This window comes from Lycorma delicatula, chromosome 4, assembly GCF_047948215.1.
Source record: "Lycorma delicatula isolate Av1 chromosome 4, ASM4794821v1, whole genome shotgun sequence".
In the NCBI taxonomy this organism is placed as follows: domain Eukaryota; kingdom Metazoa; phylum Arthropoda; class Insecta; order Hemiptera; family Fulgoridae; genus Lycorma; species Lycorma delicatula.
The window spans coordinates 168,900,366-168,919,467 of NC_134458.1; the positions used below are offsets into that span (position 1 = coordinate 168,900,366).

General features: G+C 30.4%; 1 protein-coding gene across 3 annotated transcripts in view; it reads right to left on the reverse strand.

Moving 5' to 3' along the window:
* Positions 1-19,102, reverse strand: part of sprt (PDZ domain-containing protein sprite) — a 366,819-nt gene that overhangs the window by 76,941 nt on the left and 270,776 nt on the right. For all 3 annotated transcript variants that reach the window (XM_075364677.1, XM_075364676.1, XM_075364675.1), the window contains one exon: positions 3,059-3,152. In XM_075364677.1, the coding sequence (XP_075220792.1) occupies positions 3,059-3,126 (68 nt within the window). In that variant the 5' untranslated portion in view covers positions 3,127-3,152. The remainder of the gene's footprint in view (positions 1-3,058; positions 3,153-19,102) is intronic.

Genomic DNA, 19,102 nt, shown 5'->3' on the forward strand with positions numbered 1-19,102 from the left:
AGGCAAAAACTGTTAAGAAATAATTTTGAATACTCCCTCATCACAAAATCCGACTGAATTAAAACTTTTGAATTTTAAGTAACTTACTAAGTACTTTCATCGTAAAAAAGCTCAAGGTTTTACGACTACTATACGAAAAGCAAAAATTAAAAATGGGGAAAATTACTCCTCAGTCTTTTAAAACGCTTTCCAAAATTTAATGAAATCAATCACATACATAACAATTAGATTACATAACAATTTTTTGAGCCATTTTACAAATGAAAGATTTAAAAAAATGAAAATTTTTTTCGAATTCTTGAGCCAGTCCGGAAATATTAATCAAAATGCAAACTAACACATGTGTACGTACATACATTTTGCGGAAAATTTTATGATTAATGTTTTTTTTTTGTTTTTTACCGACTTTTCGAAGAAAAGTAAAATATTACTTTCGCACGAGGGGAACTGGGAGGATGAAATTGAATTTTCTTTATGTTTTGAGATTTAAGTACAAAAATACTATTCAATTAAAATTAAATTTCCATATATATATATATATATATGAAATTTCATATAAATAGGCCTCTATATATATCTAACTATCTTTCTTTCTTTTTTCTGTTTCGCCTCCGGTAACTACCGTTTAGATAATTCTTTAGAGGATGAATGAGGATGATATGCATGAGTGTAAATGAAGTGTAGTCTTGTATATTCTCAGTTCGACTATTCCTGAGATGTGTGGTTAATTGAAACCCAACCACCAAAGAACATCGGTATCCACGATCTAGTATTCAAATCCGTGTAAAAATAACTGGCTTTACTAGGACTTGAACGCTGTAACTCTCGACTTCCAAATCAGCTGATTTGGGAAGACGCGTTAACCACTAGACCAACCCGGTGGGTTTCTAGGGCCTCGGTCTACGGTTTAAAACCTTTCCTGGGATAACACGAATATCCTGAAAATTTTAAAGCATTCAGTAGATTGGTTCTAGTAGGTTAGTCGTGATGCGACTTTCTAAATAACCGAGAGATCTGGTAGATCGATATATATATATATATATATATATATATATATATATATATATATATATATACAGGGTCATTCACGGGAACCGGATGTTTTTAAAATAATCATAAAAAATTAAATATTTACTTTAAAAACGTTTTATTGGTACTAAAACACTTGTTAAATCAAAGCATTTGTTACTTACTCATGAAGGAAAAATTATGTCCGGCAAGTGATGTCCATTTTGGGCAATACATTGTTGTAGCCTTTCACGGTAACTGGCCTCAATTCTTTGCAGCATGTCTACATGAATCTGGGTGACGTGATGACGAATTGCGATCTTTAGGTCCTCCAATGTACGCGGTTTATTGCCGTACACACGCGATTTCAGAAACTCCCACAGAAAAAAATCACAACTACTTAAGTCGGGGGACCGAGGGGGCCAAGGAATGTCGCCGAATCTGGAAACGATCCGTCCCGGAAACAAGTTACGGAGAACAGCCATCGTTGCCCTCGCTGTGTGCGCTGTAGCTTCATCCTGCTGGAATAACTCATTTTGAAAATCGATTCCCCGGTTTCGTAACTCAGGGATGAAAAACGTATTCAACATCGCGATGTAACGATCAGCTGTTACAGTTACGGCAGCGTCATTTTCTTCAAAAAAATATGGTCCAATAACACCGACCTTTCTTATTGCACACCAGACAGTCACCTTTGGGCTATGAAGTGGTCTCTCGTGAAGCTGATGTGGGTTTCTTTCTGCCCAATACCGGCAATTCTGTTTGTTGACGAAGCCATTCAAATGAAAATGGGCTTCGTCACTCATTAACAATAACAAATTTTCATTTTCTTCAAAAACGGTAAGCATTTGTCGACAAAATTGTAATCGCTGCGTGAAATCTTCCTCGTTTAACTGCTGTACGACGGCTATCTTGTAAGGATGGAAATGCAGGTCTGTATGTAGAATTTGTCTTACCGTACTTGTGCTCATTTGAAGCGCTGCTGAATGCCTCTGAATAGAGCGGCGTGAGCTTCTGACAATGGCTTCCCTTACTCGTTCGATGTTCTTCGGAGTGCTAGCAGGTCGTCGGGGACCCGGTGGTTTTTTCTTCAATATTGAACCGCTTGTTCGAAGGTTGTTTACCCATCGCAATATTGTGTTACGAGAAGGGACACTTGCATTACGATGGATATTAAACTGACGGCGGAAATCTCGCTGAACAGCAGTTACGGATTCGTCATTTCGCACAAAACTGTCATACGCGTACAGGCGTTGGTCTAGCGTCCACGGCTCCATCTCAACGACTAAAATGTAAATGCTATGAACAAAGGAAACGTCAGACACCAGCCACGTGCCCCTCCCACCGCGAACGCCCGAGTACAACCCACTTCAAAAACATCCGGTTCCCGTGAATGACCATGTATATTCGCATCACGCTAGAACCAACCGACCGATTGCAAATTTGCAGGATATTCATGTTGTCCCAGAAAAGGTTTTAAGCCATAGACCGAGGCCCTAGCATCACCCTTGGGGGTAAAGATACTCAGTAAAGAAAAAAAATTAATCCGTTTACTTCATTATTTACTATACCAATTACCACAGTTACTACTACTACTTGTATTCTGTCTTTTATAATTAAGTTTCTTTTTCAGGTTTCTGTGTTGGCTCCGGGGTTCGCCTGGGCCCCAGACCGGCTAATATATTATTACACTTTATTATTGTGGAACTAGTTTTCAACTTTTAACACTGAGATAGAATCGAAATCCATTAATTTTGTTAGATTTTTGTTTTTTTGTTCTTTTACAGAAACTGAAAAATTTCAGTTTGTAAAAGATTTTACTGTTAAAAAATTATTATAGAATTTATTTTATTATTATATCTATTTTGGAGTGTAATCTGGTGAAGGGTTAAATATGCTCTATGCAAATATTAGAAAAATTTAGTTACATCACTGACCGATTTTATTTTTTTTAACAATTATAAAGAAAACAATAATTATCATAAAAATTGTAAGTCTGAATAGATGTTATCTAACTTTATTATCATTATTATTTTTATTCTTGTTTTACCTGATGCCCTTGCTGAAACGCCTTGCTGTAGTATCACCCAGCTGCGCAGCGGAGCCCATCCTCGTCATTTCTGACCTCTAAAATGACAACCCACCTGTAATAATAAATGCATTAATTATAAATTATTAATATAATTTATTAACGTTTATAAAGAACTAGAAATAATTAAATATATTTAAAAAATGTGTGTTTATAAATTACCGACAAATGATTGTTTCTAGTTATTCATTATTTACTATTGTTATTTTTTTCATTTTTTATTAAAAAAATTAAAAATAATTACAAGCAAAAAAAAATCATAATTTTTGTTTATAATTCTCCAATTAAATTTTAAAAACAATTAAATAATTAGTTTTTGGATGAAATTTAATCATTACGGATTTACAACACATCCAATAGACTTGAAAGTAGCGTAATTTCTCAGATTATAATATACGTTATCATAAATTAAAATTAATTTAATATGAGTATTAATATCAAAAGGAAACAGTTTTCTGAATACTTTATACAAATTTTATGCTTCCATAATCAATAAGCGCTTAAAAGCTATCACGAATTATCTTATCGGGGAGAAGCAAGTAAGTTTCAGAGAAAATGGCGTTGTAGTGACGCGATTCGTTCTAAAGCAGTTAATAGACTGAAGAGAAATTAATCAAAAAACTCATCCTGCTTTCATAGACATCGAAAAACCTTGATAACGGTTGATAGAGAAGAGTTATGGGAAATAATAATTCAAAAAGGGTTTTCTTATCCCTTAATATCAGTTGTGAAGATTATGTAAGATGACTCCATGGTTTTCGTTCAATTAGGTAACCGGTTGACAGCAGGAATCTTAACAAATAAGGTCGTTAGGCAGTATTATATTAAAAAGTATTGGAGTATTTGGAGTGCTAAAATACTGACTAACGACCTTATTTGTTAAGATACCTGCTGTCAGCCGGTTACCTAACTGAACGAAAATATCTACATTTACAAAGATAGGATTCTGAAAGAGTGGAAAAAAGTTAATACAAGAGTACAGGTTGAATTCCTTTTTAATATGTACAGGACAAAGTAGTAATTGAGGAAAACGAAGGTGATCGGCAGAGGGTTTTTTTACCTCACAAAAGGACTGCTGTAAGTATAAGATGTAAATAGCTTTGAAATCGAATACGTTGGCCTTTACAGACAAATATTCGATTAGGACAGAATCGTCATAAACCAACCTAATATTGTAACAAGTTTCACATATTAATCACCTTGAATGTGACCTGTCGTTTTTCAAAGATGAGGATGTTTCAAACAATCTCAAGACGTTTAGAACCATATGTTGAACTATTCATAGAACTATAAAGAACAAAACAAGGATGAAATTCTACAAAATATTTGCCACGTCTCTACTGTTACATGTTAGTGAGAAGAAGAGATTTCTTTAATACAGTTGGCAGATATGAGATTCTTGAGAGTATAAGCTTGATATACTAAGCTGTACAGAAAGAGGAATGAAAACATAAACTGAATGAAAAAACTAAAGGAGGTATAATTCTTTTTTTAAATTAATATTAAAATAAATTTTCTGTTTACAAGAAAATTAAATTATTATAAACGAAATTTTATGAAATAATTAAAAATAACTATTACAGCCTACACACAAGCATCAAGTTTAAACTCACTACCAGGGAAACTCACTGCATAAGCTCGTATGAAAAATACGCAAAGTCAACATAACCTCAAATTGAGGTCAGAAGAAACAGATCTTGTAGTGACGCGATTTGTTCTAAAGCAGTTAATTGGCAGAAGAGAAATTAATCAAAAAACTCATCTTGCTTTCATAGAAATCTAAAACGACTTTGATAACGGTTGATAGAGAACGTAGCCTCAAATTGAGGTTATACTGACTGTTTTCGACCTTAAATTGAGCGTAACTGAAGAACAACTCGACCAATCTTCATCAAATTTTCAAAAGCACTACTACAGCATATTTGAATTTCAATTAAATTGATCTAGTAGTTTTGGACATTTTCGAGCAACATAGGTTTATATTTGAATGCTCTATTTTAGAGATTTTCTAGTCACAAAACTTTAAACATGCATGGTACTTTCGTAATCCTCATACCACAAAACGTAAAGAAAATTCATTTTCACCCTCAATCCCACTACATGTCCGAAAAAAATACCTGAAACTGTTTTTTTTTTCATCCGGAGGTCCCGGGTTCGAATCACAGTCAGGCACGGAATTTTTCACAGACGCTACAAGACTGCGTCGTTGTCACTGGGCATATTGAGGTAGGCAACGTACTGAGTAAAATGCTCTCTAGCGCCTGTAACTTTAAGGCGGTTTCGAGATTCGTGACGAAGGTGCTCAAAATAAAGGACGAGGAAACGAGGAAGTGAAGGGCAGCCTCCTGTTGAGCTCCCGTCCGTCAGCGCATGCACGGATTGGTGCTGGCGATGAAGCACGAAGACTCCGGATCCCCCGAGCTAACAAGGCTGAGTTCCAGCGCAGGTCCCCCATGCTGAAGGAGCCAGAAAACACTGAGTCCCGGCTATTGGGGCAGTATAACAGCGTAAAGTCCTCTGAGAGACAGCAGAGCATGACGGGATGGCGGGGAGGTGAAGACAGCTCCCTGTGGAGCCGTCGTTCATCCACTCTCGCGAGGATGGTCGACGGTAATGGGAGACTCCGTATCCCTCTCGCCTTAAATTGAGCATAATTCAGGAACGACACGACCAATTTTAACTTTCACAACTTCAGATACACTACTACAGCAAATTTAAATTTCAATGAATCTGATCCAGTAGTATTGGAGATCTTCGAACCACAAATTTTATACATAGGCCTATATATATAAAACAATTACTTTAAGTGAATGCCATTTTTATACTCCTCATACCTCAAAACGTAATGAAAATTTATTTTCACCCCCTCCTCCACAGTGACAATACATATTTTTATTTTTTTTAGCTATATCTTGCTTCAGAAAATTATTTAATGGCAGTTTTTTGCATCTATATTTTCTACATCAATAGGCCTTCAAAATTTCAACTTTGTTTATTAAGAGTAATGGCTGTATCTTTGTATTTTTCAAACAATTAATCTTTCTTTTTTAATTTATTAACACCACTTAGGGATTATTTTCTTAAAAATTAATTTTACCCGAATGCTTCCTACTGAGTATGAACCTCCAAAATGAAAAAAAAAAATAATTTAATTTTTTTTTAAATAGTGCTGACTGGTTTAAAGTGAACTTGTATTGTGGATCGGCCTGAAAATACAGATAGATATTTATTACTCAAAGAATATAATTATTTATTTTTCTATTGTTTTATCTTTATCAATTTGCCGGTTACATTTTTTTTACAAATCGGTTTTTTGTCAGATGACCTTGAAATAATTGACGGCAGTTTTTTTTTTTTTTAATATTTTTACTTCCTTGTTCGAAGTAAAGGAAGATATTGTGATCCTGAAAAAAATTTATTTCTAGATTTCAACGGAAATATCCATTTTGACTATCCCTGAATCCATTTTGACTAGTTTCGGCGTGAAGTCTGTACGTACGTATGTATGCATCTCGCATAACTTAAAACGATTAGCAGTAGGATGTAGAAATTTTGGATTTAGGATTGTGTATCATCTAGTTGTGCACTTCCCCTTTTGATTGCAATCCACTGAATCAAAAGTGTCCAAAAAATCCCAAAATCAAACAAAATATGGATTTTGGACGTTTTCTTAACTGCAGTAATAAGCCTATCTTGCTAACTTTTTTTAAATTTAAATATATTGATTTATTAATAATTATCAACCTCTCATTGTAAAAACGTTTAAATGATGAATAATAATTCAATAATAACAAATATATATATATTTGTTATTATTTGTTATATTTGTTATATATATATCAGAAGTTTTTAATGAAATAAAATTTTATGTACTATTCATTTTTTTTTAAATGTGCCAATGTAATTTAATAGCCGTAGAAGAAGTCATATGTTGTCCACATCAGATTTTTTTCTAAATAATCTTGGTTAATTGTATTATATATTTAGGCTACTATAAATATTATAATTGTATAAATAAATATAATATTATTATTGTTAATTACAAAGACTTGATTGAAATAAAATCATTAAGTGCTCAATTACTTTTCCGGCTACAGCGATATATGCTGCTACAGCTATAACGGAAAAGTAAGAGTATACAGATCTGTCAAAAAAAAAAAAATAAATAAAAAAAGTATTTTTTTAAGTTTTGTGCCTTAAGAAGACATTTAACAAAAAAAAAAAGACTTAAATTGTAAATAATCTGCGAGAAATACTTTTATTCCAGTACTTCAAAGTCCAAAAAATCTAATCTCAACGTATTTGGTCTTATAACTCTGGACCCCCGTTGACAAATTTTCTTCAAACCTGGTATACAAGTACTATTTTTGGCGGAGAAGCGGAAAGTATTAAATTTTGGCAAAAACTGGTAAAGGGGTGGTGGTGTTTTGGTCTAAATAAAATTTTTAATCTTTACTGGGGCACTTTAGCAAAACATTTTTCTAGTTTTTATTTTTATTATTTTTATTAAGATCACAAATTACCAAAAAATGTTATTTATTGTTCACTCTCCCCAAAACGTTTTACACACACACACACACACACACACACACACACACACACACACACACACACACACACACACACACACACACACACACACACACACACACACACACACACACACACACACACACACACACACACACACACACACACACATATATATACACACACACACACACACACACACACACACCAACACACACACACACACACACACACACACACACATCTTCGTACTACGGTCTAAAGGGAAGGAACATCGGTCCGACAAATTCGTTAGTCCGTAAACACTGACATTGACATTAAGGTTAGGTTACGTTAGGCATGGCTAATAACTACAATTACATTACGAAAGACAGAGAAATATATATGCACAATACTGTACTTTTAATCAAGCACACTATAAATATCTTTTTTACTTTTCCTCCAGACACCATGGTTATGGAAAATTATGATAATAACTCAAACTCTGTATTTAAAAAAACGTTTTTCTTTTTTTTAAAAAAAAAAAAAACCAAGTGACTAGCAACACGTGTTGTTACACTGGTGTAAACAAAGTGACAGCCGGACTCCGTGGCACGAGAGGTAGCGTCTCGGCCTTTCATCCGGAGGTCTCGGGTTCGAATCCCCCCGATCAGGCATGACACTTTCACACGCTACAAAACTTGTCATTCATCTCAGCCTCTGAAGCAATACCTAACGGTGGTCCTGGAGGTTATAAAAAAATAAAATGACAAAGTGGGAATTTGGTTTTCGGCCCTCCAATAACAGAGCGTATAGAATTATACACGACGATGCAGAGGCGTAATTCGCTTCCATTGATAGAGAGGGTTTGAAGCACAGCGTTTTTTTTTGTTTTTTTTTTAATACATCGATGAAGAAATAACTGAAATGGTTTAATGAAAATTTTTGGTTAATATTTTGTAACACATTTGTACGTTTTAAATATAATTCACAATTCTGGTTACTGTTTTTCAATAAAAACGAATTATTTTATCATAAAGTTGCATACAGAGCTAAAAATGATTGAATTTCCTGGTTTTAGCCAATTTTTTTTTTTCAAAGATGAACTGCCGGCTTTTGTTTGTTCAAAACAAGTACAACAAATTAATAACGTAAACCTATAAAAGAATACCTTAGTAATGTTAAACCTTTGTTTAATTATTTTATTTTTCAAAATGAGCCGTATTAGTTTAATTTATTTTTGCTAATACATAAATAAAAAAATATTTTAACGTCATTTTCGGTGCCACACATAAGAATTCTAAAGATAAACCTAGGATATTATTCATCATTTATAATAAAAATTTGGCATCATTTAAATAAAATGTAACGGCCCTTTACACCCTTACATATGACGATCCTGATGGAGATAATAATTTCTTTTAAAGAATGTGACGAGGGCTAATGACCTTAGCAGTCGATGCCCGTAAAAATTCAGGTAAAAAAAAAAAAAAAAATTTGGCATCAGAGTATTGAATACAGAGCAGGTTAATCGTACTACATTCCGTTTTGACATATCACGAACAGATGGATGTTACGAATAGATAAAAAAATAATCAAAATTATATATTATATTTATAAAGCAAAACTATTATTTCATTATTTTGTTTTCATCGTTTCTTAATATACAAAAAATAAATAAATAAACAGCGATATCCAGTTTTAGTGTGTGGGGGTAATCAATAAATAAGGGATTTGAACTACCTGATGTATTTCTCCGGTACCATTTATTATCTATTTCGCAAGTGAGAACGCCCCGTTAAAATTTAGAAAAAAATAATTCAAATTATTCTCATATATGATTTAATTTTTATCTCGCTGACATCTTTTACTGAAGTATACCACTGATTAGTAAATCAGAAAAAACTAATTCTGCAAAGCGAAAACTACCGTTTGAGATATAAAATTTTATGTACATCTTTACTTTACCGGCTGTAGCTAGCATTATTTCTGGTTGAATAGCTTAGCTATAAACGAAAAATATAAAGATCAATAAAAAAAAACATAAAAGTTATAGAAATTCCCAAAATATTTACTAAGTACTTGCGTGTGTTGGCAATTACTTTGATTAATATCTACAGATTGGCTCAACATAGTCTTCAAAAACGGCTCAAAAATTTTCATATAAAAGGCAGTAATGTCATAAAAGTTTGGACAAAATTATACTTTAAAAGAAGGAAAATAAAATTAAAAAATAAACTGAATTTTGTAATAAAACTTGTAGAATAAAACTATAGAAAATTGAGCTTTAGTACGATGAAGGTAACATATTCGAACTCCGATGAAGGTATAACTTACTAAGTTATATAACACTCAAATTTTTTAAATCGTTTGAATTTAGAGGTAGGAGATATTCAACATAATTTCTAAGCAGTTTTTGGTTCATATCTCGGAAGCCCAATGACCAAAAAAAGTTGAAAAGTGAATAAAATCCCAGCTTTGGTCTTATTTTCTACCACATCGGAGAAGGGACATTTTTGGTACACATATCTTTTTAGTAAACAATAATTTGAAGTAGCTTTGTTAAATAATATTGCACCAAATCGAGCCAATTTATGAAGTAAATAACTACTCCAATAATAAAATGTTAATCCCCAAAAAAGCACTGAACTGATTTGTACTTCAAATATACGTTTTTCAACTTTTAACTTTCAAGATTGAAAATTTAAATATATCTACTATTAATGTGGATAAAATGGGAACGTTTTAAAAATTGTGGTCCCATGAAACCCGATTTAAGAATTAATCAATTTTTTTTTTTTTAATTTTATAATTTCTTATACTTCATCTGTTTTTAAAGTTGTGGCTGTTGTTAAAATGTTATACTCGTATGAGGTAGTTAAGCTAGAGAGTCAAATGGAAAATAAATGATTTTTAATAATTATAGAAACGGCACTCAATCAAAGGGATCAACTGCGAAAATATATTTTACTAAGAATTCGATTTTTATCTAAATTATACTTTTAATTCTGCATAACTTTTAGGGTAAAACACTACTTGACCAAGGGTATCAAATCAGACCCAAAATCATTTATTGGACATTTTGATCTTTTTCGCAATTGTACTCTAAATATTGCATCGTTAATATTTAAAAATTGTACAGCTTACTTGAAATAAAAATCAGTCTAGAGAAAAGCCGGAAAAGTAATGCAACCTTTTGCCTGTTTTTAAAAAAGAAATTAATCAGGGAACTGTATTTTCATACAGTTTGTAATTTTTCACCGAAGTATATTCTAAAGTAGAAAATAATAAATTTAAATAAAGCTTTGCCAAAAAAGGTGCCGTTCCACGATTGAAATGAAAAATAAAAATTTCAAGGGAAATTGTTTACTATTTTATTTTCTTTATTATTTTTACAGCCATATTTTAATACATATTCTAAGCGTACAATATTAAAAAAAAAGTTTTACCAAAATAGAATTGGGTTTAGTTTTTCATCGAACAGTTTTTTCAACAAATTTATCGCGAAAAATGAATGAGGTAGTCTCATTTTTAAATATTTAAAGCAGCTTTTATTAAAGAAGCCTTACCTGAGTTTTAAGTACTTTGCTATGTCTAGTTAAAAAGTTTGCAAGTTTGAATTGTTTCAACTCAAAAATCTGCAAACAGAAGTTCAGAAATTGATTTTTGGTTTAATTTTATGAAACGTAAAGATAACGTAAGAATAAAGAGCATTGTAAGGAATTTAAAAATCGAAACGTAAGTATATTCGTGTATTAATTTATGTATAAAATTAATTTTTTGCCTTAATTGCGTTTTCATGTTTAGTACTTTCGCAAGCTTTATCAGAACTTTTTATTGTGAAATTTAATTAAAAGCATAATTTTATATATAACTCATAAAGAAAGTTATGCTTACTACCTCGGTTGGAACATTTACAAGTTTATAAATATAATAAAAATAAATTTAATTACGCTAATCACCAATCCGGAAAATAAACACACATTATCATAGATAGAAAATATGAAAATATTAGAAATTAATAATAATAAATTTAAATCTGCTTTTCAGAAAATAAAGAAAAAATACCATTAATGATTAAGTAAAATTTGATCATGATGACTGGATTAGATAGAGAAATAATATACTGAATTCAAATTTTTCGACTTATACTTAAAATATCTATTCAAATTATGGTACCAAAAAACACCAGTAGTTTTATTATATATCTTGAAACAGCAAAAGAATAGTTCATCTTGTATCACTAATTGAGGCATTAAACATAAATCTCTATAATTTCAAATTATGCATTTAAACATATCCCTGATCCTTGTTAATTTACTCAACATGGAGATAAAATAGAACATTAAAGGTAGAAAAAAAATCCATTTTATAAATAATTACATTCTTACATGCTAGGATTAAATGTAGCAAATTACTTTTAAATAAATATACAGAGTGTTAATAAAGTGTACGAATACTTAAATAACTTTGCAATTGTTAAATATAAAAAACTAAGCAACCCTCGTCATGGTTTCACCCGCTTATATGTTTATAGAACTTCAAACGCTGGAAATAGTTTTTTTTAATAATTACGGATGAGCTGCTGCTCTAGATCTATCAGTACTCTAAACGTTTTTTTTTTTAACTAAAATTTCGTTATTTTAGTACAGTACAAGGTTATTTTAGTTTTCTTGGTTATCGGGAACAAACGAAAAAAACTTGTTTTTCTTTATATTGTAAATACTTTTATTTTGAAGAGATCTATTTTTCGGGTTATACCTACAGGAATCCGTGACGGGCAACTCAAAACTTTAGAAAAGGATTGGTTTAGAGCTCGTTGGAAAAAGACGTTTTACGTACAAACCTTTGGTCTGCGACAAACGTAAGCAAAATAGCGGCCATTTAATATTTTTCACGGTTAGTTTCAAAAGTAGCCTACAATACATCCCAAGTCTTATAAAACAAAAAAAAAATAATCGTTTGGAGATAGGAGTATTAGCTAGATTTTCTCGGGATCTACTCCAGTATTTAAAAGGGAATTTTTGGAACTATGAAAAATATCAAATGGCCGCCATTTTGGTTGCAGTTGTTGCAACCTGATTTTTTAAGTCTAACTTATATTTTTCAACGCCCTTTTAAGTGATTTATGACAACCCTTCCCTTTTTATTTAAAATGTTTTATTTGTTCATCAATGAGGTCCCTGGGAGCTTGGGATGCAGTGATTTCATACTGAAAAATAGCAGGATAACTGGTATCCTTATATATATATATATATATATATATATATATATATATATATATATATATAATATAGACGGTACTTGCTTCAAAAAATAAATTACGTCATTAACCTACCTACGAGAAAAATAAAACAGTAAATTTTTATTTTAAATCACAAAAATAGTTTATGGCTCTTGTAAATGAAATATCAAAAAAGGTTGGTTATTTTATAAATTTCAATCGATAAAGACTTAAAATACTATTTTTTTAAAATTATGTTGTAAAATACAACACGGAATCGGTTTAAAATACTAATTATCCAATTATAGAGTTATCTAGTTAAAATTTATACATGGTTACAACTTTTCTAAAAGTTCAGTAGTTAATAGTGAAGAAGGCTAAAAATTTAACAATGTTTTAATTTTAAGCGAACCTTGGTGTAAACAAATAAATAAACAAAAGTATTCTACTAAAAATTTCAGAAAAAAGATTACAAAAGTAAAGAAAGAATCAATGCCCATTTTACATTTCAAATAATTTAGGTTAATTGGTATAATAGAAAGTAATAAAAACTGCAATACTACAAACAATAATTTCAAAAACAATGAATAAAATTATTATTTTTATTATAATAAATACTGTAGGCCTAAATGAGAACACAGAACATTACACAACAGTAAATTATGTAACGTATAGATATGCTATTAAAACTATAGAATAGCCCACGTAAAATATAATCTAGTGGCTATAAAAAATAATAATAATGGAAAGTAGCAATTGAAAATATACACTGAATATAATTTTTAATATCTTATTATTATGTTTAAATAGCCATTTATTTTATTAAGCGTCATATGTTTATGGCACGTTATAAAAAAACTCCACAATATTTATTGATTAAAACAAACCTCTGCACAATAAAATAATGTTGAAAATAAGGTAAAATAGTACGTATGTTTTTAATATTTAATATTCCTTTTATATATTAAAGCTATTTTTTTTTCACATATTTGATTTAAGTATTGCAGGTAAAAAAAACTTTTTTATATTGCATTTAAATATTAAATAGCCTAGAACATTTATACACCGTCTTAAATATATTCTATTCTTTCCTAATTAAAAAAAAAAAAAAAAAAAAAATAGAATTTCTGCAATAACAAATACGAAATTAAGAATAGCTGTATGAGTGTGCCGTCATTGGAAAATAAGAAAAGCTTCTACAACTTTAAAAAAGAGAAAGTTTCCTCGATTTCTGTACATTAAAAATATCTTATTGGAATGTTTTATCTTCGTTATTTTCCAAAATAGCATTCAACTTAATTACTTCTTTGTATGAAGTAAAGGAAGTATTGTGATAGCGAAAATTTCGGTTTTACGATTTCAACGGAAATATCTATTTTGATCATCCTCTGAATCTATTCTGACTAGTTTCGGCGTGACATCTGTACGTACGTACGTATGTACCATGCATAACTCAAAAACGATTAGCCGTAGGATGTTGAAATTTCAGATTTATAACTCTTGTAACATCTAGTTGTGCACCTACCCTTTTGATTGCAATCCACTGGATCAAAGTGTCCAAAAAAGCCCAAAATCCAAAAAATTGGATATTATTAAAAAAAATTGGATATTATCCAATAATAAATAAATAAATTTGGATATTATTATTTTGTAACAAAATATTCGGATTCAATAATAACAATAAAAAAAAATATGAAAAATTATCAGAAGTTATTAATGAGTTAAATTTTTATGTACTTTCCATTTAAAAAAAAATGTGTATATGTAATTTAATAGGCGGCAAGGAAGTCATGTGGTGTTCAGATCAGATTTTTTTTTTATAAATGGAAATCCCCAATTTTTGTATAATATTTAATTATTTAATTTCATTAAATTAATAATTTATTTTCATAAATTGAAGTAAAGTAAAATGACTTTCGTCAATGCTGAATTCTTATTTGCGTTTATTTACTATAATAACAAGATTAGTACAGAATTTGGGTCATTAATTTAAAATATTGTAAAAATGTTGTAAGATAAAAAAGTGTTTTTTAAATGTTAACCAAAATAATGAAATATTACAAAAATACAACTCCATTGGACCAATAACAAATTAGGAAAATTATAATATACGGTGAATTTAGGTTCTGCTTATAACATACATATTGTCATACAGTAAAACTGGAGATGAGATGTAGCTCCTGAACGACTGCGATTATGGGAAATATCCAAGAATAAAAATGTCTTAGAACAATGATTGGGGCTTTCCAAAAAAAAAAAATGAAGTCGTCATGTTAAGAAAATGGAGCAGATTTCAATAAGAGTAATACTAATGCACTTTAAATCGAGGAAAACGTTTCTACTTAAAGTTTTATCGTAGCTTTTCTAGTTTACAAGTTCAAAATATTGGTATAATTAAAAAGACCACATACATTTATTTATATAACAAAACCTAAGTTAGAAAATATAAGCCTCAAGGTAGAAAGATAATTTTGTATGGTACTTTACTGATACGAAACCACTAACTATATCAAACACGTTTTATATTTTCTGATGGTTTTGGAAGCATAATACCGGTTAATGCTTTCAAACACGTTAAAAAATAATGGTAGAAGCTCTTCGGTGGTTTTCTTTAATTTCCTTTCAAATTCTCTTTATCCTATTTTATTTCATTATAAAATCTGTTTTCAAATAAAAGAAAAAAAAATTTCTACTATTTTATTACCCATCAAAAAAAAATCCGCAAAAAAAGAATTCTAAAAAATATACCCCATTAATTAGCCATTCACATTTTCAAACAATGGCCGATAAATGGCCAACACGAATGTTTTTTTTTTTTTTTATAAATTTAAAAGACTTGATAAAATTAAAAAAATATACATATATAAAATTAAAAATAACCTTTTTTAGTAAGGATGAAAAGAGATTTCAAGAAATCCTTTTAAAATAAGCACTACATTAACAGATTTGAAAAGTACTCTAACGATCGTGTAATAATATTAAATACAAACTGCTGCTGTGCAATGCTGGTTACAACAGAATGTACAGAATAATAAATTTCTTACGAAATCTGTAAAACAACAGCGCTGATAAATAACATTTAATCATATTTTTGGTTAAAAGTATAAACATGGAAATGGTGAGATTTTACTATTAAACACGGAGAATTAATATGGGAACCTTAAATAACTTTTCAAATATTAAATGCAGCAAAATTAAATTTAACAAATGGTCATACTTGGAAACGGTATATTTTTCGGTAAAAGATAGATCACAATAATTTTAAACCCTCATGAGGGAAATTAAAAATTTTAAATAGGAAGGGTAGATAGGGTATAAAATACCACTTAAAATGGCCTTGAAAAAAAAGGTTTTGACAAAATGCTCAGGCTGCGACTAACCAATCCACAAAGGCGGTCATGTCATATTTTTTAACAGGTAATTTTAAAAGTGGTCTACAATTCCTCTTAAATAAATTATCAACAAAGAAACACTTAATATACAAAAATAACATTTAAAAAATGCTCCCTTTTCAAAATGACTTTTTTCGATTTGAGACCACTAACTGAGGTATATTATATGCTTCTTTTTTGAAACTAGCCATGAAAAGTATTAAATGGTCAATATTTTTGAAATAGTTATCGTAGCCAGATGTTTTTTTTATGACAAAAGTTGTTGTTGTTTTACTGCTCTTTAAGGAGATCTGCAACAGTTCTACACTTTCCGTTTAAATTTTATTAAATTACCTTTCATGGAGATTTAGTGGTGTGATATGATCTCATATCGGAAAATAGATCGTTTCGAGAAAGGATCAGTTTAGTAAATTTAATTTTTTTTAATGTTTAACGATTAAAAAGTAATTTAAGGGTCCCAATATTTTGGCAACAACCTGAAAGAATATATATATATATATATATATATATATATATACGTATCTTTAAATGTATATACAAAAAAAGTTAACAAAAAAAACTATTATCATACCGTTATACTGCATCATTTTCAAATCTCTCGGATGTGAGTTGTGTCATCTGCGAAGAGGTTAACGATAAATAGTTTTGAAATTTAAGGAAAGATCATTCATAAATATTAAGCAGAGAAACCGAAACTAGGACACTTCCCTATTGCATACCAAGTTGGAACGAGAATCTACATTTTACATGGGTGTGTTCTTATCAAAAGATGAAATTTCATCCGATCTCTTTACGGTCGATAAGGTATGATATTTTAATTTACAGTAAACTATACTTATGACACCAAAATAACTGTAAATTATGTCCTAAAATTACGTCGTCTTTCTTTACTTCCTATTAACATAAGAAAATGTTTGAACCGATTTTTTTATGTTGCGCAGGAATGAAAATAATTTTTTTTAAAAATATCTAACTTTCAAAGAATATTTCTATCGTAATCAAATGAGTTATAGATCTCAAAGTCGACTTAAGTGTAAAAAACAATAAAAATTGAATACTTTTTCTTTATTATTAGCTGAAAAAAAGGGCTTATAAATTATAATATGGCAATACGCACTAACACAAGAAAATGATTTAAAACCTTACGTTAATGAAATTTTTATGAATTCTCAGACTGATTTTATCATAGACTATACAATATCAGTTAACGTGATATATATTTTTGGTTACTTCAGTGAGTGTAGCATTAATAAATCTTTATTCTAATCTGTACATTATAATACGTTATATAAATCACGTCAGAAATGGGTAGATATTAGCAGGGGGTCGCAACTACCATTATCTAACAAGCAATTGCTGTACTAAGTGGTGCTGGAACCGATCTGGAGCTATGGAATCCAGCTGTGTGACTACAAGCTAGAATAACATCGAAGCGATTCCAGACTTAAACTATTAAGAAATATAATAGAAACGCCGTGGTTTGCAAAAAACATGAAATTCACGTATCCGGGATTGCCAACCGATCAAGATGAGATACGGCGATTTAGTGCAAGATACAAAATGAGAACAAACATATGAACTGGCTCGAGAGGTTAACCTCCTGAATAACAGCGAGAACGTTAGGTGCCTAAAATGATTGCATATAATACATCTGCAACTTCTCCAAGAAATGAAGTGAAACAGCTACGCTAGGGTGTTGTGCATCGTCAAAATTCTTCATTTCGTTTCGCCGCTTATTGCTGTTGCTTTTTTTATTTGTTTCACTGTTTGTGTGATTAATGAGACTATTTTATGGTAGTTTCTTTGCTTTTTACCTTCTGAACTTTGAACGCGTCTTTGTATACACTTATTTATGTTTCTTATATATTTATGTAATATAATACGTGTATACGTAGGCATACATATGCATACACAACCGTTCTTTGAGGAATGTCAGTGGAAACCCCTCTTTGCAGGTCATTTTATTTTTTTGTTATTCAACTTTACTTATGGTTCCGGTAAATTGGAACCGATTGTAAATTAAACACTGCGGCGAAAAAAAGAAGTTACCATTCTTTTTAGCAAATGTTTCATATTCATAAATACAAACACAAGGATAATTTAACATTTTTTTTAAATTTAAAAATATGAGTCTACTAAATTCATATAAGGGCACCAAGAATTAGCTGACAGCCTATTTTTGTAGCTTCAAAACGTTTCGTTCTAACTTTTTTTTTGGAAACCCCAAATGATATTATACCTCAAACGGTAATATACGTAAGAATCATAAATATATAATAAAGATTAAAAACTTCTTTCTTTTTCTGTTCAGCCTCCGGAACCACCGTAAGGTATTACTTCAGAGGATGAATGAGGATGCTGTATGAATGTAAATGCAGTGAATAGAAGTCTTGTACAGTCTCACCATTCTCGACCATTCCTGAGATGTGTGGTTAATTGAAACCCAACCACCAAAGAACATCGGTATCCACGATCAGTATTTAAATCTGTACAAAAGTAACTGCCTTTACTAGGAGTTGAACCTTAGAACTAACTCTCAATTTGAAATCAGCTGATTTGCGACGGAGTTCACCGCCAGACCAACCCGGTGGGTTAAGACAACAAGTTTGTTTTATTAAGTCACTTAAAAGCAAAAATGACGACGTACATCAGAATATTTAATTAACTATAGAATGGGAAATCACTTAAATACCCGGTATACTTGGAATAAGTTGCTTAAATTATTAAAGTTTAATAAGTTACTTAAATGATTATAACGATTATTTTTTTAAGATTTGGATTCTATTTCAAATAACTTAAAACTCTTATGTCTAAAAATTATAGATCCCAATTATTAAATTATTTTCAATTTTCAAAACAATATGTTTTTATATCTAAATT